This window comes from Coregonus clupeaformis, chromosome 36 (assembly GCF_020615455.1).
Source record: "Coregonus clupeaformis isolate EN_2021a chromosome 36, ASM2061545v1, whole genome shotgun sequence".
Taxonomy (NCBI): domain Eukaryota; kingdom Metazoa; phylum Chordata; class Actinopteri; order Salmoniformes; family Salmonidae; genus Coregonus; species Coregonus clupeaformis.
This window is the reverse complement of record NC_059227.1, coordinates 15,854,560-15,876,818: the sequence shown is the minus strand read 5'-3', so window position 1 is coordinate 15,876,818 and position 22,259 is coordinate 15,854,560. Positions and strand designations below refer to the sequence as shown.

Genomic DNA, 22,259 nt, shown 5'->3' with positions numbered 1-22,259 from the left:
TGCGTTAGAACGCCTGGTCTGGGTCTGGTCTAGACTGGTCTGGGTCTGGTCTGGTTTGGTCTGGGTCTGATCTGGTCTGGTTTGGTCTGGTCTGAGTCTAGTCTGGGTCTGGTTTGTGTCTGGTCTGATCTGATCTGGGTTTCCCAAAAGCATTGTAGCACTAAGATCATCTTAATTCCATTTAAACTAATTGGACGATAGATTATCTTTTGGGAAACCCAGATCTGGTCTGGGTCTGGTCTGGGTCTGATCTGGTCTGGTTCTGGGTCTGGTCTGGTCTGTACAGGCCTAGCTTAGTCACCAGTTAATTTTTAGGAAGGCTCTAAAAATGGTCAAAGACTCCAGCCACTCTAGTCATAGAATGTTCTCTCTGCTACTGCATGGCAAGCGGCACCGGCGCGCCAAATCTAGGTCCAAAAGGCTTCTTAACAGCTTCTACCCCCAAGCCATAAAACTCCTGAACAGCTAATCAAATGGCTACCCGGACTATTTGCATTACGCTGCTGCTACTCTCTGTTTATTATCTATGCATAGTCACTTTAACTCTACCTACATGTACATATTACCTCAATTACCTCGACTAACCTGTGCCCCCGCACATTGACTCTGTACCGGTACCCCCTGTATATAGCCTCGCTACTGTTATTTTACTGCTGCTCTTTAATAGTTTTTTTTGTTTGTTGTTTTATCATCTATTTTTTACTTAACACTTGTTTTTCTTAAAACTACATTGTTGGTTAAGGGCTTGTAAGTGAGCATTTCACTGTGAGGTCTACACCTGTTGTATTCGGCGCGTGTGACAAATAGAATTTGATTTGATCTACCCTACTGTATGTACTACTACCACTTAACAGAAGCTTTTATCCAAAGTGAGTGCATCCATTTTTTTATATGTGCATGTGATCCCTGCAGGAATTGAACCCACTATCTTAGCTTGCTAGCTTTCTATGAACAAGAGCCGAGATGACCTTACAGTCTGAGTCATAGGCAGTTCGGCTTGATATTGTTACCCTACTATTATGCTAATGATCAGCTATATTAACCCCTCTCTCCATGACCTCTAATCTCTGACCCGCTCCCCTCCTTCCAGTTCATCCTGCCTGTGCTGTCCCATGCCATCAACCTGTTGTATTAACCCCGAACTCTCCTCCTGACCTCTAACCTCTCCTCCAATAGGAGTGTTTCCAGTTCATCCTGCCCGCGCTGCCCCACGCCATCGACCTGCTCCGGGACGCCGTGGTCAAGGTGAAGGAGGCGGTGGACGAGCTGGAGGACCTGCCCTCGCCCCCGCCTCCCCTCTCGCCACCCCCTAACAACTCGCCGCGGCGCCAGACGGAAGACAAGGGCGTGCAGTGCGAGGAGGAGGATGATGAGAAGAAGGACAGCGGTGTGGCGTCCACCGAGGACTCCTCATCCTCGCACATCACCGCCGCCTCCATCGCCGTCAAGGTAACCAATGGGGAGGTAAGGGAACGGGAAGCTGACAGAACTGTGATCAAAACTTAATGTGCAATGTCTACATTCTGATTCTCCATTTCACCCATAGTGTGCAATTGCACGATTACTCTCCTAGATTTAAAAGCATTGGATTGGTGTAAGCATTGGCTAGAGAAAGTTTCAACCATAAATCCATGATGGGAAGTGTACAAGTGCACACTTTGGGAAAAGGGTGGAGAATCGGGACGTACACATACTGTATGTATATTATCTACACCACCAGCCATGTCATCATAATTATTTCATACACCATTCTCATAATCATTCTGTACGCTTGTATCAACTCCATGATCTGTCTCCCTAATCTTAATCCATTTCCATTTTCCTGTCCCGTCCAACATCAGAGCTCTGTGGTCCTAATGTCATGGTAACAGGTTTCGGTCCAGTTCCGGCTCCATTCCGGCATTTTTATCATTGTCCAATCATGGACATTCATTGGTAAGACTCCATTACATACACTCCATGGGGCAGTTTCCTGGACACAGATTAATCCTAGTCATGGACTAAAAATCACTTTCAATGGAGATTGTCCATTGACTTTGCTTTTTCGTCCAGGACCAGACTTACTCTGTGTACAGGAAACCACCCCCATATCTATTACATATAGATAAATCATGATTTATCTCTGTGATCTATAATCTATCCTCATATCATCCTGAAAATCATATCATACCATCCATATTGCCCAGTTTCATTCATTATTCATTCATTACTGTAATATCATCACACTTAGAAGTGTCTCAGTGGCTCTTGGCTAACAGAGCTATAGAATCTGCCTGATAAGGTTTACAGTGTATATTCCACTGGTTTAGTTTAGTTATGGGGTCCAAATGTATTAAGGTTTTGTTTAGGAAGGAGGGTTATGTTAAAGTTAAGGATAGTTGTAATATTTCTGAGGTTAAGGTTAGGGTTAGGGAAAGGCATGAAAGTTAACATTGGGTTAGCGTACCACCGTCCGCCACCATTCATTTTCTAGCAGTCAAATATACACTGCCTATAATGAACACTGAGGCACAAGATGCTGTGTTGTAGTGAAGATAGTCAACGTTAAAGGGTCAGATGTGTAGCATGTTATCTGTAATACAAATTCTACAGTCAGTCATAATGGGCCATAATTTGAGTGTGTGTATGTCTCTCGTTCTTTCTGTGTGTGTGTGTGTGTGTGTGTGTGTGTGTGTGTGTGTGTGTGTGTGTGTAGATCCCAGACAGCATCATCTCCAGGGGTGTCCAGGTCCTCCCCAGAGACACAGCCTCTCTGAGCACCACGCCCTCCGAGTCGCCCCGCGCCCAGGCCACCTCGCGCCTCTCCACCGCCTCCTGCCCCACGCCCAAAGTAAGGCCTTACACATACACACACATATATACGGACAGACGCACACACACACACAGTCATACACACAGACACCATATCTCTGCAGAAATGTTCTCTTCAGTGTCTATCTATCATCACATGAAGATGGGGCCGACAGACATGGCAGCTCTGCTTCTAGCTCCTAAGCAATTTTTTCACAAGCATTTCGCTACACCCGCAATAACATCTGCTAAATATGTGTATGTGACCAATACGATTTGATTTGATCACGGTGCTATGCCAAACCAAAGTGTGTGTATGCTTGTGTGTGAAAGGGCCCCTGCTGAGGCTAGTATGGTAGTGGTTGTGTGTTTTATGTATGTGTATCCTTGTTTGTGTGGGTAAATTGCATTATATTGAATAAACCCTCTACCTCCACCACACACACACATCCTCCTCCATTCCCTGCCTTAAGTCAACCCACTCCAGTTTCTCCTGCAGATTGGTGTACTACGACGCGAGATAGAGTAGTTAGCGAGCTAACTTTGGTCAACTCTGAGTTCAACTCGGGATAACTGGTGACAAGAAAGTGGCTCACCTTTTAGCCAGGTACATTTCTATGGCAACAAATCATTCAGAACTAACCTGCTCTGGGGCAGACTAACTCACAGCTAACGCCACTTATCCTGAATGAAGTGTTTGAGCTGCGAGTTGAGGACCAATCAAATCAGATTCCCTGCCTCTTGCAAAGTGCATCATCTTCTCCTTCATTCTCCGGACCATATTTGAGGAAGACAACTGATTTGAATATTGTATTTATCAAGTGTTCGTATACGTGTTAAAAATAGTAACATTCAAACACATATCACACTACATTATCAGGCATGACTTAATAAAATAATTGTATAGAGTCTGAAAAAAAAGTGCTTGTGCATTGATAGCACACCACTACACACCAGAGACGCTATTAAAGAAAGACGACACACTTCTATCTTATTTTCCACCATAGCCTGATGAAATTGCAGGATAACTTTTCTTTCATTTTGATTTCGGCAAAAATGTAAATGTGGCACTGACGTGGATGATGGTTTCAGCAATGTTTCAATAAAGAGTTTGGCGTTCGACTAGCCATGTGCGACATGCACACGCAGTTACAATCCCTGTTAGCGACAACTGCAGGATCAATATCCACCTTCGTAACATGGATGAAGCCTGAGCTGGAATGTGAAGCTAACTGAAGCTGGCTAGCTTCACAAAACCCTAAGTAGATCTAGCTAACATCGTAGTATACCACTCAGGTCTCACAGTCAGAGATGCAGTCTCTCTCTCTCTTTCTCTCTCGCTCTCTCTCTCTCTCTCTCTCTCTCTTGCATGCCTCTCTCTCTCTCTCTCTCTCTCTCTCTCTCTCTCTCTCTCTCTCTCTCTCTCTCTCTCTCTCTCTCTCTCTCTCTCTCTCTCTCTCTCTCGCTCTCTCTCTCTCTCTCTCTTGCATGCTTTCTCTCTCTCTCTCTCGCTCTCTCACATCATCGCTCTCTCACATCTTGTCTCCATGGTTCTCGTCCTGGACACTGGGCAAGTGTCATGGGAATAGACTAGGGGTTGCTATGGGAACGGCTGAAGGGGACAGTCACGTGATGAGGGTGGTTGAAGCCAGAGACCAGTATATACTCTATACAGTATACAGTATATAGATTTTTTACCGCAGGTTCACAGGGTCAGTCAGGCTGACCACCGCCACATGTAGGTTGTACAGTGAGGGAAAAAGTATTTGATCCCCTGCTGATTTTGTACGTTTGCCCACTGACAAAGACATGATCAGTCTATAATTTTAATGGTATGTTTATTTGAGCAGTGAGAGGCAGAATAACAACAAAAAAATCCAGAAAAACGCATGTCAAAAATGTTATACATTTATTTGCATTTTAATGAGGGAAATAAGTATTTGACCCCTCTGCAAAACATGACTTAGTACTTGGTGGCAAAACCCTTGTTGGCAATCGCAGAGGTCAGACGTTTCTTGTAGTTGGCCACCAGGTTTGCACACATCTCAGGAGGGATTTTGTCCCACTCCTCTTTGCAGATCTTCTCTAAGTCATTAAGGTTATGAGGCTGACGTTTGGCAACTCAAACCTTCAGCTCCCTCCACAGATTTTCTATGGGATTAAGGTCTGGAGACTGGCTAGGCCACTCCAGGACCTTAATGTGCTTCTTCTTGAGCAACTCCTTTGTTGCCTTGGCCGTGTGTTTTGGGTCATTATCATGCTGGAATACCCATCAACGACTCATTTTCAATGCTTCTGATAGGCTAATTGACATCATTTGAGTTAATCAGAGGTGTACCCGTGGATGTATTTCAAGGCCTACCTTCAAACTCAGTGCATCTTTGCTTGACATCATGGGAAAATCAAAAGAAATTAGCCAAGACCAAATTGTAGACCTCCACAAGTCTGGTTCATCCTTGGGAACAATTTCCAAACACCTGAAGGTACCACGTTCATCTGTACAAACAATAGTACGCAAGTATAAACACCATGGGACCACGCAGCCGTCATACCGCTCAAGAAAGAGACGCGTTCTGTCTCCTAGAGATGAACGTACTTTGGTGCGAAAAGTAAAAATCAATCCCAGAACAACAGCAAAGGAACTTGTGAAGATGCTGGAGGAAACAGGTACAAAAGTATCTATATCCACAGTAAAACAAGTCCTATATCGACATAACCTGAAAGGCAGCTCAGCAAGGAAGAAGCCACTGCTCCAAAACCGTCATAAAAAAGCCAGACTACGGTTTGCAACTGCACATGGGGACAAAGATCGTACTTTTGGGAGAAATGTCCTCTGGTCTGAAGAAACAAAAATATAACTGTTTGGCCATAATGACCATCGTTATGTTTGGAGGAAGAAGGGGGTAGCTTGCAAGCCGAAGAACACCATCCCAACCGTGAAGCATGGGGGTGGCAGCATCATGCTGTGGGGGTGCTTTGCTGCAGGAGGGACTGGTGCACTTCACAAAATAGATGGCATCATGAGGAAGGAAAATTATGTGGATATATTGAAGCAACATCTCAAGACATCAGTCAGGAAGTTAAAGCTTGGTCGCAAATGGGTCTTCCAAGTGGACAATGACCCCAAGCATACTTCCAAAGTTGTGGCAAAATGGCTTAAGGACAACAAAGTCAAGGTATTGGAGTGGCCATCACAAAGCCCTGACCTCAATCCTATAGAAAATGTGTGGGCAGAACTGAAAATGTGTGTGCGAGCAAGGAGGCCTACAAACGTGACTCAGTTACACCAGCTCTGTCAGGAGGAATGGGCCAAAATTCACCCAACTTATTGTGGGAAGCTTGTGGAAGGCTACCCGAAACGTTTGATCCAAGTTAAACAATTTAAAGGCAATGCTACCAAATACTAATAAAGTGTATGTAAACGTCTGACCCACTGGGAATGTGATGAAAGAAATAAAAGCTGAAATAAATAATTCTCTCTACTATTATTCTGTCATTTCACATTCTTAAAATAAAGCACCTAACTGACCAAAGACAGGGAATTTCTACTAGGATTAAATGTCAGGAATGGTGAAAAACGGAGTTTAAATGTATTTGGCTAAGGTGTATGTAAACTTCCGACTTCAACTGTAGATACAGTGTTCAGAGAAATAACACAATGGCTGTGTGTCTAACACACTGGCTGTGTCAAACTGTTTATTTTTTTGGTGTCATAAGCAGATGCATATTTGTTCTAAGATTTAGAATTATCTCTGTTTCTATTTTCGTGGTTGCTATGTCTAACAGTTCCAAGACGACTGACTTGACTTACTTACTTGGGGTTGTTGTGGAACATTTGGTGGCAACAGTTTGACAAATTGTTATTTAGTTTATTCTCTGTGTAGCTAAGGCTGTAGAGTCTTGAGAAACAGTATGTACAGTAGATTTTGAGCTGCTATCCCTATATGCCCAGTAGTGGTATTGTTTAACTTGTATTGTAGGCTGTATTGTCTCTATAGTGGAACTGTATGTAAGCGGTGAGTAGGCTTTGTGCTGCAGTCTCTATATGTCTATAGTACCACTGCAGCATGAAGTATAGTTCTAAAGCCCTTTTGTTAATGACCCAGTTTGAGTTGCTGCTTCTCTGTCAGGAGCTACTGTATCCTCCACATGCTATAACCACGAGTCAGCACAACAAAGTCTGGCCAAATCTCTTCCAAGAAACTACATTGACACATACAGTACATCATGCACATACAGCTCTTTCCTAACTCACTTTGAATATGATTATCCAATGTTCAGTAAAGGGCTTTCCAGACAGGAAGCAATGGGGAGTGTAGTTAGCCAAAATAAAGCAGATTTCTTTTTTCTCTGCCTCGGTTGAGCGGCTTTTACGTGCACGAGCACCGCTGACCGTGTGTGTGTGTGTGTGTGTGTCTGTTAGACGCCTCTCACCACACGTTCTCACAGGTCTTCATGTGAAGCAGAAACATTTTCATGTTGTGTTATTTGTGTGTGTATGTGTATTACACATGTTTGTGAGTCTGTGTGTGTGTGTGTGTGTGTGTGTGTGTGTGTACGGTATCTGCACCCAGACGCACCGCTCCAATGTCCAAACCTGTCTGTCTACACAGCACAGGAGCTGGGGGCACACACACACATAGACAGACACACAGATACCGTATACACACACACACACACACACACACACACACACACACACACACACAGACTCACAAATATGTGTAATGCACACATACACACAAATAACACAGCATGAAAATAAAGACACGCAGACTCATGGACAGACACACAAATACCATACACACTACTCAGGCAAATCACAAAGTCAAACGTATACACACACACACAAACATAGTGAAACATGCAGTCCAACCTGCACTCAGATATGCACACACTACACAACATTCATTCTCACAGGCACAGAGTATCTCACACACACACACACACACACACACACACGGTTTGGTAGTGTAGTTGTACTCTTCCACTCTTGTGAGCATGTAGTGCAGTTACATAATGGTTGAGTTTGGATTAATGAAGCATATGGGAGTGTGTGTGTGTGTGTGTGTCTCTCTCTCAATCTCTCAATCTCTCTCGCTCTCTCTCTTGTCAGGGCTTTCCTCAAGGTAAGTCGAAAGGCTGAATCACACACACACAAATACACTCTCTCTCTTTTACACACACACACACACACACACACATACAAACACACAGACACAAATACACTAACCGTACATACAGTCAGCTACTCTCTGCAGACTGAAGCACTGTGTTCTTACAACCAGGACTGAATTGATCCTATTCGTTCCCTCCCCTGACACTAATCCTAACATTAACCCCTAACCCTAACCCTGACCCTTATCATTACCATAACCTATATGGGTCTGACTCTTAGCCACACACATCTCCCTTCTAATTGGTTCCTTTGCTGGGATATTTTCAAATGGACATTATGTAATTTTCTCTCTGAATCTTATGATATTTACGTCAACAATAGATGTGGTAAAGAGGTCAATGGAACTCGACCCAAACAATGGAAATGCCATGGAAACACATGGGGGAAAGATGCCGTGGGGGAAAGATCCCGAATCTCCTCATTGCCCCCCAGCAAAATTAGCCAACATTTAGGCTATTGTTTATATGTGTATTTCACACTATGTTGAGGTAAAAATCAGAGTATAATGCTTGTATGGATGTCAACCCCAATACATGTTCATGTCATCGTCACCAATCAACTGCACTGCAGTTAAAAACGACTTTGACTACCACCACCGATTTCTGTATGCTAGCTATGCTACCAGCTTATACGAACAGGAGTTAGCATTTAGCAGTCACTTCTTCTAAACCTGAAAAGGAACAACTTTTAAATGTTATGCAACGAAAACAGAATATATCCAAATCGGAAATTAGGAACCACATTGTGGGCATGTTACAATACATCAATCATGAAGGATTTGGCGAATATCCACATTGTTAGACAGATTTGTCGAACGTACCCCAATCCGGCGTCCTCCTTCTATCTCCCACGGTCTGTGTTCCATTGACCTCTTTACCGCATTTAAATCGATGTATCCTCTATCTGTCTTCAAAAGCACCACCATAGAACCTAAAATCAACAAAAATGTGAAATCCTAGCAGCATAACAATAACAGCTTCTATGTTGGATCAGCAGTGTGAAGATGGCTTTTGTGTTGCTTAACCTGGTTTTGGCCGTACAGGAGGCTGCCTGAGTTAATGGTCTTCCAATAGCCTTTTGATGAATGCGTTTGATGTATGGAGCCAAGGCCAAGGCTTATTCAAGCCATTTCCTCGTTCCTCCTCCACTGGAATATGAGTCACTATGAGAAGACTGTTATATACAGACCACCCCCTTGACCTCCATCTCCGGCCGGCTTAGAGGAGTTATGGCCAAGACAAGGGTGTAGCTCAGGCCATTGCGCACACACACACACACACACACACACACACACACACACACACACACACACTTATTCACTCTGTATACACACACATAAAACATACACTGTTAACACACACACAATAACACTGTGTGTAAATACACATTCACACCCACACACACACACACATCCATACACATCACATGAGTAATGATACTGTATTATTAATATTACTACATTGGTCATATAGAACAACATGAATGACACCCATGTTGTTGATAGTCCTATCTGTAATCCATTTCACTATGGATGCAGGATGCAGCCAGCCATAGTGGGCTGGATCAATCAAATCAAATCAAATTGTATTTGTCACATGCCGAATACAACAGGTGTAGACCTTACCGTGAAATGCTTACTTACAAGTCCTTAACCAACAATGCAGTTCAAGAAATAGAGTTAAAATATTTACTAAATAAACTAAAGTAAAAAATTTAATAAAAAGTAACACAATAAAATAACACTAACGATGCTATATACAGGGGGTAATGGTACCGAGTCAATGTGCGGTGGTACAGGTTAGTCTAGCTAATTTGAACATGTAGGTAGGGGTAAAATGACTATGCATAGATAATAAACAGCGAGTAGCAGCAGTGTAAAAACAAAGGGGGGGTCCTGGTGGCCATTTGAATAATTGTTCAGCAGTCTTATGGCTTGGGTGTAGAAGCTGTTAAGGAGCCTTTTGGACCTAGACTTGGCGCTCCGATACCGCTTGCCGTGCGGTAGCGGAGAGAACAGTCTATGACTTGGGTGACTGGAGTATATGACACTTTTTGGGCCTTCCTCTGACACGCCTAGTATATAGGTCCTGGATGGCAGGAAGCTTGGCCCCAGTGATGTACTGGGCCGTACGCAGTACCCTCTGTAGCGACTTGTTGCCATACCAGACGGTGATGCAACCGGTCAGGATGCTCTCGTCTGGGACCCATGCCAAATCTTTTCAGTCTCCTTATGGGGAAAAGGCGTTGTCATGCCCTCTTCACGACTGTCTTGGTGTGTTCAGACCATGATAGTTTGTTGGTGATGTGGACACCACTCCACTACAGCCCCGTCGATGAAAATGAGTCCTTCCTAGTCTGTAACATACTGTACTGTGGTCATTGCCACATGCAGTGGCTTGCGAAAGTATTCACCCCCCAGGGAATTTTTCCTATTTTGTTGCCTTCCAACCTGGGGGAGTTTGTATCATTTGATTTACACAACATGCCTACCACTTTGAAGATGCAAAATATTTTCGATTGTGAAAAAAAAACAAGAAATAAGACAAAAAAAACAGATTGTGAGCATGCATTACTATTCACCGCTCCAAAGTCAATACTTTGTAGAGCCACCTTTTGCAGCAATTACAGCTACAAGTCTCTTGGGGTATATCTCTATAAGCTTGGCACATCTAGCCACTGGGATTTTTGCCCATTCTTCAAGGCAAAACTGCTCCAGCTCCTTCAAGTTGGATGGGTTCTGCTGGTGTACAGCAATCTTTAAGTCATACCACAGATTCTCAATTGGATCGAGGTCTGGGCTTTGACTAGGCCATCCAAGACATTTAAATGTTTCCCCTTAAACCACTCGAGTGTTGCTTTAGCAGTATGCTTAGGGTCATTGTCCTGCTGGAAGGTGAACCTCCGTCCTAGTCTCAAATCTATGGAAGACTGAAACAGGTTTCCCTCAAGAATTTCCCTGTATTTAGCGCCATCCATCATTCCTTCAATTCTGACCAGTTTCCCAGTCCCTGCCGATGAAAAACATCCCCACAGCATGATGCAGCCACCACCATGCTTCCTTGATGGCCAAAAATCTCAATTTTAGTCTCATCCGACCAGAGTACCTTCTTCCATATGTTTGGGGAGTCTCCCACATGCCTTTTGGGGAACACCACACATGTTTGATAATTTTTTTCTTCAAGCATTGGCTTTTTTCTGGCCACTCTTCCGTAAAGCCCAGCTCTGTGGCGTGTACAATTAAAGTGGTCCTATGGACAGATACTCCAATCTCCACTGTGGAGCTTTGCAGCTTCTTCAGGGTTATCTTTGGTCTCTTTGTTGCCTCTCTGATTAATGCCCTCCTTACCTGGTCCGTGAGTTTTGTGACTTCTGAAGGTAATTGGTTGCACCAGATCTTATTTAGGGGCTTCATAGCAAAGGGGGTGAATACATATGCACGCACCACTTTTCCGTTATTAATTTTTTAGAATTTTGTGAAAAAAGTTATTTTTTTCATTTCACTTCACCAATTTGGACTATTTTGTGTATGTCCAGTACATGAAATCCAAATAAAAATCCATTTAAATTACAGGTTGTAATGCAACAAAATAGGAAAAACGCCAAGGGGGATGAATACTTTTGCAAGGCACTGTAGCTTTGAACAGAGATTCACTGTTTAGGATAGATCTCTGTCTATGTTGTGGGTGTAGTACAGTGATTGCCGTGGTCATTGCTGCAGTAGCTGTGCACAGTGGATATGTCTGTTCAGTACAATAGGTGTCTGCCTATGTCGGTGGTCCTCTGTAGCTCAGGTGGTAGAGCATGGCGCATGCAACGCCAGGATAGTAGGTTTGATTCCCGGGACCGGCGGTATGTAAAATGTATGCATGCATGATTGTAAGTTGCTTTGGATGAAAGCGTCTGCTAAATGGCGTGTATATTATTAGAGTATATTTAAGCAATAAGGCACAAGGGGGTGTGGTATATGACTAAGGGCTGTTCTTAGGCCCGACACGGAGCGAAGGGCCAGTAAAACAGCCCTTAGGAGGGTGTTATTCAAGTTTGAGGGCCTTATAACATATTAGAAAAAGATTAATGTCATTTTTTCATTTGAGAAACTTACGGTCTCGTCACGTACAGTGGGGAAAAAAGTATTTAGTCAGCCACCAATTGTGCAAGTTCTCCGACTTAAAAAGATGAGAGAGGCCTGTAATTTTCATCATAGGTACATGTCAACTATGACAGACAAATTGAGGAAAAAAAATCCAGAAAATCACATTGTAGGATTTTTAATTAATTTATTTGCAAATTATGGTGGAAAATAAGTATTTGGTCACCTACAAACAAGCAAGATTTCTGACTCTCACAGACCTGTAACTTCTTCTTTAAGAGGCTCCTCTGTCCTCCACTCGTTACCTGTATTAATGGCACCTGTTTGAACTTGTTATCAGTATAAAAGACACCTGTCCACAACCTCAAACAGTCACATGCCAAACTCCACTATGGCCAAGACCAAAGAGGTCAAAGGACACCAGAAACAAAATTGTAGACCTGCACCAGGCTGGGAAGACTGAATCTGCAATAGGTAAGCAGCTTGGTTTGAAGAAATCAACTGTGGGAGCAATTATTAGGAAATGGAAGACATACAAGACCACTGATAATCTCCCTCGATCTGGGGCTCCACGCAAGATCTCACCCCGTGGGGTCAAAATGATCACAAGAACGGTGAGCAAAAATCCCAGAACCACACGGGGGGACCTAGTGAATGACCTGCAGAGAGCTGGGACCAAAGTAACAAAGCCTACCATCAGTAACACACTACACCGCCAGGGACTCAAATCCTGCAGTGCCAGACGTGTCCCCCTGCTTAAGCCAGTACATGTCCAGGCCCGTCTGAAGTTTGCTAGAGTGCATTTGGATGGGAGGATTGGGAGAATGTCATATGGTCAGATGAAACCAAAATATAACTTTTTGGTAAAAACTCAACTCGTCGTGTTTGGAGGACAAAGAATGCTGAGTTGCATCCAAAGAACACCATACCTACTGTGAAGCATGGGGGTGGAAACATCATGCTTTGGGGCTGTTTTTCTGCAAAGGGACCAGGACGACTGATCCGTGTAAAGGAAAGAATGAATGGGGCCATGTATCGTGAGATTTTGAGTGAAAACCTCCTTCCATCAGCAAGGGCATTGAAGATGAAACTCGGCTGGGTCTTTCAGCATGACAATGATCCCAAACACACCGCCCGGGCAACGAAGGAGTGGCTTCGTAAGAAGCATTTCAAGGTCCTGGAGTGGCCTAGCCAGTCTCCAGATCTCAACCCCATAGAAAATCTTTGGAGGGAGTTGAAAGTCTGTGTTGCCCAGCGACAGCCCCAAAACATCACTGCTCTAGAGGAGATCTGCATGGAGGAATGGGCCAAAATACCAGCAACAGTGTGTGAAAACCTTGTGAAGACTTACAGAAAACGTTTGACCTGTGTCATTGCCAACAAAGGGTATATAACAAAGTATTGAGAAACTTTTGTTATTGACCAAATACTTATTTTCCACCATAATTTGCAAATAAATTCATTAAAAATCCTACAATGTGATTTTCTGGATTTTTTTTCTCATTTTGTCTGTCATAGTTGACGTGTACCTATGATGAAAATTACAGGCCTCTCTCATCTTTTTAAGTGGGAGTACTTGCACAATTGGTGGCTGACTAAATACTTATTTTCCCCACTGTATAGGCTGCATGGCACGATGGAGATCACAAAAAAAACTGCAACATTGTTGCACCGGTCAGAGAGGAAGACAGCAAGATTTAGACAAACTGTTGCAAACCAAATGCTAGGCTAGTAGCATGGGGTAGTTTTGTCTAGATGCTTTTTTACAGGGGAGATTAAGTTGATAAATTGCCTGTCTGGGCAGTGGGACAGTGGAGACCCATGAGGCGGCACACAGTTGGCCCAGCGTCGTCCGGGTTAGGGGAGAGTTTGGCCAGCCGGGATGTCCTTGTCCCATCGCGCTCTAGGGACTCCTGTGGCGGGCCAGGCGCATGCATGCTGACACGGTCGCCAGTTGTACTGTGTTTCCTCCGACACATTGGTGCAGCTGGCTTCTGGGTTAAGCGAGCAGTGCGGCTTGGCAGGGTCGTGTTTCGACTTTCGCCTCTCCCGAGTCCGTACGGGAGTTGCAGCGATGGGACAAGACTGTAACTACCAATTGGAGAGAAAAATTGGTAAAAAGGTTTTAAAAAATCATCTTATTTGATTATTTTATGTATTTTACATGTGATAAGCCCACACAGAGGGACAGAGATAATTACAGACACCTGTGATAATCTGAAATACCCAAACATGCCACTAGATGTCATGTGATAAAATAAAAAACTTGAAAGTTACCAGAAATATACCCTCCCTTTGCAACCCTAGGTTTGTCCTAAATAACAGCTTATTCCCTTTATAGTGCACTCAGGATCTTATGGGCCCTGGTCAAAAGTAGTGCACTATATAGGGAATAGGGTACCATTTAGGACAAAGACTATGTGTATCTGAGTGACTGAGGTCATTGGTACAGTAGACTTCTACAGTGGATGTCTGTTCAGTACTGTCGAGGTCTATGCCGTGTGAATAGTGTCTACGGCCCGACGGCAGTGGCTGCTTCCTAATGGCATGGCGGTGGTGTTAGTAAGTGTATAAAACAGAGTGTGTGTGGTCTGGGGCCGACAGCGGTAATGTCCTCTGGCTCAGGGCGCTGTTGGACGAGGCTGCCAAGCGGCACTCCCTCTCTTCCCTCCTTTCCACTGTCGACAGGGGATTTGTGTGTGTGTGTGTGCTTGTGTGCATGCCAACTAAGGCTAGTGGTCTATAGATAATGATAAAGGGTGGAGGAAGGCTGTGTGAGAGAGAAACCTTCATTGAGTGCTTTCTGTGGGGGGGGTTTCTGTTTGTGCATGTTTTCCTCCAAGTCTGTGCCCTGCAGTAAGTGAAGGCAAACAGGCAGCAGGCAGATGTGGGTCTCTGCTCTTGGGCTGTGTAGAGCCTGCTCTTGTTTTACAGCCTGTGCCATAAAGGCTTTATTCTCCTGCGGAAGGCATAGGTATGGGCTCTCAAACTCATACACCTGTGTGTCTGTGATTGTGTGTGTGTCCCTCCACAGCACAGCGAGGCCGGGGTAGCAGCACTGATTGTGTGTGTGATAACCCTCCTCCAGCACAGGGAGGCTCATAAAAGTAACTCCTCCACCTCGGACCACTGGAAGTGTGGAGGATTTATGAGATGCACTGATAGAGAGAGAGTTGAGGGAAAGATAGAGAGGAGGGAGTGAGAGAGGGAGAGAAGGATGGAGAGTAGTGTAGAGGACGATGAAAAAAGAAAGGGAGGGAGAGAAAGAGAAAAAAAGCTAAATGGGGAGGTATATCCTGAGCGTCATAGCAGTGCCTTGCCTCGGTAAGAAGGCCTCTGCTGCAATGGCTGCCTGTCTGTCTCTCTTTCTCTGTGTCGGTCTGTCCATTTCTGTCCTTATACTATCTTCAGAATGTGTGTGTAAGCCCACTAGCATTCCTCATATCACTCAGTCACAGTAATTGTACTCCCTCTGTGACTCTGCTACTGCTCCAATCAGGGGAGGGAGGGAGAGAGGGCGAGGGAGGGATGGAGGGAGGAGGGAGGGAGGGAGGGTAAGGGAGGAGGGAGGGAGGGAGGGAGGGGGAGGGAAGAGAGGGTGAGGGAGGGAGGAGAGGGAGGAGGGAGGAGAGAGGGAGGGAGGAGAGAGAGGGGTGAGGGAGGGAGGGAGAGAGGGAGAGAGGGAGGGAGGGAGAGGGAGGGAGGGAGAGAGAGGGAGAGGGAGGGAGGGAGAGAGGGAGGGGGAGAGAGGGAGGGAGGGAGAGAGGGAGAGAGAGAGAATCAGCCCCTCTACCATGCGCTGACAGACAGGCAGACACTCACATGAGCGCTACACACACACACCTCCTTCTTATTCAGTCACTCCCCCTCTCCCTCTTTCCGTCTCTCTGTTGCTTTCCCTACTGTTCTCTCTCCCGTGCACGCTGCTTCTCTGTCGCTCTTCCTCCCTATCTGTACTCTCTCTGTATCTCTCTCTGTCTCTCTCCGCTTGCTCTGTCGCACACACACACTCTCAGATTGCCTGTGTGTGTGTGTGTGTGTGCACATGTTGAAGAGCTCGCTCAGTGCAGACTTCACTCTGAGGATGGTAAGTAGTGTCTCTCCTCCTGCGTTTTGAGAGTGTGTTTCTGGACTGTGTTGTTGGGAGTGTGTGTGATGGAGGATGCTGTCTGTGGATAAATTAGTGTTTACTGTCAGTGTTTGTATAGTGTGCATGTGTGCCTGAGTGTGTGTGTGTGTGTGTGTGTGGTCTGATGATGATGATGATGATGATGGTTAGCTTAAGAGACGTACACAGCGATGATGAGGCTGTGTGACGGTAGGAAGTACACAGGAATGAGAGAGGAGAGGGCGGGGGAGGGGACATACGTACGTTGACTGCGGGGTTGGGGTGAGGAGGATGAGGGGGAGGAGGGGAAGGTGCAGGACTCACGTGCCTAGTGTGGTGGCCGTGTCGCTGCAGTGTTTGAGAGAGAGACTGAGGGTTACATAAAGGCAGGGAGAAGAGAGGGAGGAGAGGGAGACAGAGACAGGCAGCTCCACTGGGCTCCGTAGTCCCTCTGCGCCAGGGCCCTAGAGTAGGGTCCACAACCTGGGCTAGTAGGGGACTGGATGGATGGAGGGTATAGACTGCAATACAGGCAGTACACTGTCTATTTAAAGACCAACAGTGACAAGAGATGCAGTGACACATGAAATGAAAATATCTGGAATTTACAATGCAGTTTCTTACTGTAAAATGAAAAATGTAAATTCCTGTGAAGTATTGAATGGTATGTAATGGAATTAGGGTTGGGCGGTATCTAGATTTTCAAATCATCATACCGTTCTTCTCTTATCCCGGGATATCCGGTATTACCGGCTTACTACACAAAAGGGCGCCCCAAAAAATTCTAAAAAGCGCATTGGCCGTGTATTACCAGAATGCCAACAGAATTAGCACAAGTAATAGCGAGTTTCCATGGAGGCTGCTAGCTAAATATGCTAACGAGTGCAAAGGAAAATAAACAAATTGCAAAGACAGGCAATCCAGCTCATAAAGTCATACATAGATAGGAAGGAGCTACCGAATGTCATTTTTGGTGAGTTTGGACATTTACAAGCGAATGTGAACGAGAGATATTGTGCAAATGAACAAAGTTTTGACACATGCTTGTCTGAAGGAAGAACAGTACTGGCACTGAAGCAGCATGTGTACACGCTGTGTCTGTGTGGACACTGAAGTCGCTAGGGCAACAGGTCTGCCTGCTCTGATTGGAAAAGAGAGGGGGAGGAGTAGACAGGCCGAGAGCTGAATGGACAAAAAACACAAGGAAATCAAGATACAGATAACTCATCCAAAGGGCTTTGACTTCTCAAACACGGCAGAAAGCCAACACTATATGATGCCCCGTCACCTTATTAATTCAGCCACATGCTTAGATAACTAGCAAGTTAAACTTAGGGGTCGTATTAACGCAGAATTCTGCGTTCTTCACACAGGATAAAACGCATAAGAAATACATTGATGCCAAATCTAAAATGCTTCAGTTTGTGCTTCAGTTGCACTTCTCCACTTGATGAGAATTCACCAACAGGCATTCTATCAGCAGACAGCTCTCTGACTTTAAGCAAAACATTAGGAAATGTAGCTGGCTACACTCTTTCTCTGATAAACAATAGCAACATGATGGACATGCATTGTTTTTGCAAAAAATACCTTTATTTTTCATTGTAAGCTCTTTTACTCGTGTGGCTGCCAGCCAAATAGCGTTCAACTTCTGTTGTCATCTGATGAAAATGAAGCTATTTTCTTCCGAATGTGTTGCACTAATGGATTTTCTGAGAAGTAAAACTATAGTTGCACGTCCCCGAGCACTCTATTGGAGAAAAAAAAAAAAAGGTTGACTTTCAATATAAAACATTTCCCCTGTCAATACACAGCTGGACTCACAAACACGTGACTGGCTCAACTGTTCTGGGGAACTACGGTAAGCTTCATAATGTCAAATAATGTGACGGGTGAAATGAGGAACGCAATCTGCTTTATCTTCTAACGTATTGCACAAGTTGACTGCAGGTATTTACTTAAAAAGTAGCTACAAATATTGAAATGTATTGGAAAAACTTCAAATAGTTTCAACGGTATTGACGGTATTGAAAAACCATCCCGTGGCTACTTCCAAGTACCCCGGTATATGGTATATACGGTATACAGCCCAAGCCTAAATGGAATGTGTACAGTATAGGCCATCCTTGATTTCGTGAGGCCGTGATGAGATGAGAGTAGATGATTTGATCAAAGTAAAATCTGCTGGATGATGTGCACAGCCGTACTTCATCTGTTTGGCTCTGAGTCCCTGTAGTCCATTTGGGTCCCATGGCTTTAGATCAAATTAGGTCACATGTTAGGCACAGAGTCCAGATTATTATGCGTGGGGGGGGGTGTACATATTTCCAAATGTGTGAGTGTTTGCATGTCTGTATTCTTGTGCATTGTTTACAGTATATTTGTCCTCACTTACTTATGCCGGCTTGCTCTGAGTTTGCCTGGGGGGGTTGTACCCTAGCCTAGACTACAAAACATTCAGAAAACAGAGACCATTGCATAGAGTCAGAGACAGAAACAGAGTGGAGTGGATGAGACTGAATGTAGGCTCTGCAGTGACCCACTGCATTCAAAGTACTGTAGCGCTGTTCATTCACCACATGGGCCCATGCAAACCATTGAGACTGGTGGGCAGACCCAGAGAACCATGAACACACTCTACTGCGTTACCTCCACTCCACAGCACCACTCTCACTAGCTCATGGTTTACTAGTACAATAGGACATATTATCATTTCTGCATGGAGCATACTGCAGCTGCAGCCCTTTGAATTGAATGGCTGAGAGTATGAGATGTGCAAACATCCCTTCGCTCTGGTCGCTCCTCCATTGTGCATTCCTGCCACAGCCTCATGCGGTCTTTCCCTTACAATTCCCAGAGTGGCAGTTTAGAGAGGATCTCTCAGACAGTGACACTTAGGATGAATCTGAAATGGCACCCTTTTTCCTATAGAGTGCACTACATTTGACCAGATCCCTATGGGCCCTGGTCAAAAGTAGAGCACTACATAGGGCATAGAGTGCCATTTGAGACGCAGCCTAAGCAATAGATCATTTTAAAGGCTTCTGAAGATGCTTGGTGTTAGAATGGCAGGGTTGGCCGAGGCATACGGTGGGTAGGCCGAGGCATATTGGTCAGATCTTTTGAGGAATTAGAGGGGAGCAGTTGTTTGCTGGTCTGCCATTGGTCAGTGTCGGAGAGGGCAGTAGTTTTCTGGTTTGTCATTGGTCATTTTGGAGCGCAGTGGTTCTCTGGTCTGTCATTGGTCAGATGAGTGTTTGTGTGGGCTACAATAGAGTTAAATGCTTGTACTTACGTACTTAATGAGGTTATCATCATAGTAAAATGTGATTTTCTTTAAATATGCCTTTTAATGGATCTCTACACCCATCATATTTTGAGAAGTCCCCATATCACATGAATCCCCTCCCATTCATCAGGCTACATAGCAGCTAGGGATAGAATTGTCTGAGGTCTACAGTTCAGTCTACAGATCAAACGGGATAGACAGTTATGGGGATGGTAATGTGATAGTTTGTATTATGTTTTCTATGGAAAAAGCATGAGCACACGCAAACAATTTTGTAGAAAAACAAATAGTCGCACAATTTAAATGTTCTCTATGTACAACATCTTTCCTACGGTAAGTAAAGGTTTTGGTGATTTGCTTTGGGTCATACACACACACACACACACACACACACACACACACACACACATACATACACACACACACACACACACACACAATCAACAAAATAGACAGTCAAAGCAACAATTCCAATAAATCAAATTGATCCAATGTAACTGTGCTCTCCTCTGGTTCTCAGTCAGGAGTCCCAGCTTTACCCTGTTGTCCTGTACTGTGTCATAATGCCTGGCCCTCGGCTGTGCTGACTTACCTGAGACAGACACACTGATGCTGCATTCATGTGGAAACTAGGAAACTCAGAAATAGCCAACTGGGAAACTTGGGGTACAACAACGCTACCTGAGTTTCCCACTTGAATGTAACACTTGGAAGGCCATTTTGGATGCTGTCTTGATGCATCTGATTGCTTTATGGCAGTGTTTAAGTCCTGAGTTTGCGATAATTCTGATACCACATGAACACAGCATGAGACAGGGGCGCTGTCTGTCTGTCTGTCTCGGTGTCTGTCTGTCTGGCTTCTGGCGGTGTTAACCCTGTTCTCTTCTCCCCTCCTCCTTCCCCTCCTCCTCCTCCTCCTCCTCCTTCTCTCTTGTGGCACCAGGCGAGGCTCCCCTCCTGTTCATCCACCCTAAGCATTGCTGAGGTACTCTTGCAAGCCTACAAATTAATCGCCATGGCCACCTTCATCATGGCATCGTCATGGCATCGGTTGCCACGGTCCCCCCTCCTCATTCACCTGGCATGATTGCGCAGTCACTCCATCCCTCCTTCCTTCTTCCTCTGTTTTGCATGATGTTCATCCTCCTTCTTCCCTTTATCTGTATGTCTGCCCTGCATGCTGCCCCTGCTAGATGGAAGGACACAGTCATCTCTCGGAGTACTACAAATCCCAGAATGCTTTGTATTTCTAAATCTCTTCCTGAATCAGTGTATTTACAGGCCTTTTGACCAGTTTCATGTTAACATTTGGACCATAGTGTAATCGAACGCATCATATCTTCTGAGATGCCCTAAATTGTATCTAATTGAATCCCTCCCTCCCCCCACACACACACACAACTCCACTCAAGTCATCACCTCAACATCCACTCACACCTCCTGCCATGTGACATGTGACTCAATTACTTTCCAAATACAGTGTTAGAGTTGAAACGTCATGGTAGTTGTATCTCGCTGTGCGGCGGCAGCGTTGCTTGTACCAACAGTGCATTGCTCTACCCTTCAGCTGGTTTTGAGGTAGGCTTGCTCTCACTCAGCATCGATCGTGACACTATCTCTAACAGGCACCTCTCCTGTGCTTGACACGCTGGTATTGTTGATTTATTGTTAATGAGATTGATGATTGGGAAGGGATATGGTATCATCTACAATAGATGAGCAGTGGGAGGATACTTCCACCTTGTCAATAGATCTCCTGTAAGTAACATCTATTTAGAAAAAAAAAGCTGGACACTAATTCTGGGGTGTCAAACCAATTTTGCTCGCATTCAGTCTTCAATGAGGTCCGGACCAATGAGGGCTGCACTCATTTTTTTTCTTCTTTATTCTCGCTGTTAAAATTAGCATAAAATAGTCGTCTATCCATCGTTTTGGGAATTTTCTATACTCCCTGACTGTCTAGCTTTCATTGCAGTGATTAGTGAGCTGGACACGGTCAATAAACTGTATGAATATAGGTCCATTATCATTTCTACACATTTGGTTTTAGTCATTTTAAAGTGTGGCTAAGATTGGACCCCCTCGCGGGCCGGATCTGCGGACCAAATGTTTGACACTCTAGCTCTAATGGCTCCGATGCAATACGTTTAATGAACCAATGTTTTGACAGCTAAGCACAGTCCTTCATCAGGGTTTCATCTGATTTAGGGTCAGCTTTCTCTATCCTTGCAGCAACCAATAATGTGAGTTATAACTGACCTTGGATCATTTTATAACAAAGATACAGGAACCATATGTCAAGCACTGAAGAGAAAAGTGGCAATTTTTCCACCAGGACACCAACACAAGCAAAGCTAATATCACTCTCCTCCACTCACTAACACTAACTCACTCTCAGACCCATGCTAAACGTGCTCTAGGTTGGAGCGAAAACTCGTGTGAAGTTGCCGTCACATTATTTGGTTGTTATTTCATCAATTTTTGGTTCTGTATTGTCAGAACATTGGTTGTTTTGTTGTCAGTGGTCTTTTTTTGTTGTTGTTTGAACTGATTGCTGTATTTGTCACCTCAGTAGTCCTGGGTTTGGTGTGTGTGTGTGTGTGTGTGTGTGTGTGTGTGTGTGTGTGTGTGTGTGTGTGTGTGTGTGTGTGTGTGTGTGTGTGTGTGTGTGTGTGCCAGGCCACAACTATACATGTGTTCTAATGTACTGTACCAGGACATTTGAGTGTGTGTGTGTGCGTGCCTGTGTGTGTCTACCAATATGGGACATGTGTGTGATGCATGACGGCATGTGTGAAGGTGA

General features: G+C 44.6%; 1 protein-coding gene across 7 annotated transcripts in view; it reads left to right on the top strand.

The window, feature by feature from the left end:
- Positions 1–22,259, top strand: part of LOC121552259 (gephyrin) — a 112,896-nt gene that overhangs the window by 64,005 nt on the left and 26,632 nt on the right. For 4 of the 7 annotated variants that reach the window (XM_041865024.2, XM_041865022.2, XM_041865021.2 and 1 more), the window contains exons 7-9: positions 1,177–1,464; positions 2,696–2,830; positions 20,400–20,441. In XM_041865024.2, coding sequence (XP_041720958.1) covers positions 1,177–1,464; positions 2,696–2,830; positions 20,400–20,441 — 465 coding nt within the window. The remainder of the gene's footprint in view (positions 1–1,176; positions 1,465–2,695; positions 2,831–20,399; positions 20,442–22,259) is intronic. The other 3 variants (XM_041865023.2, XM_041865026.2, XM_041865025.2) reach the window with 3 other exon arrangements.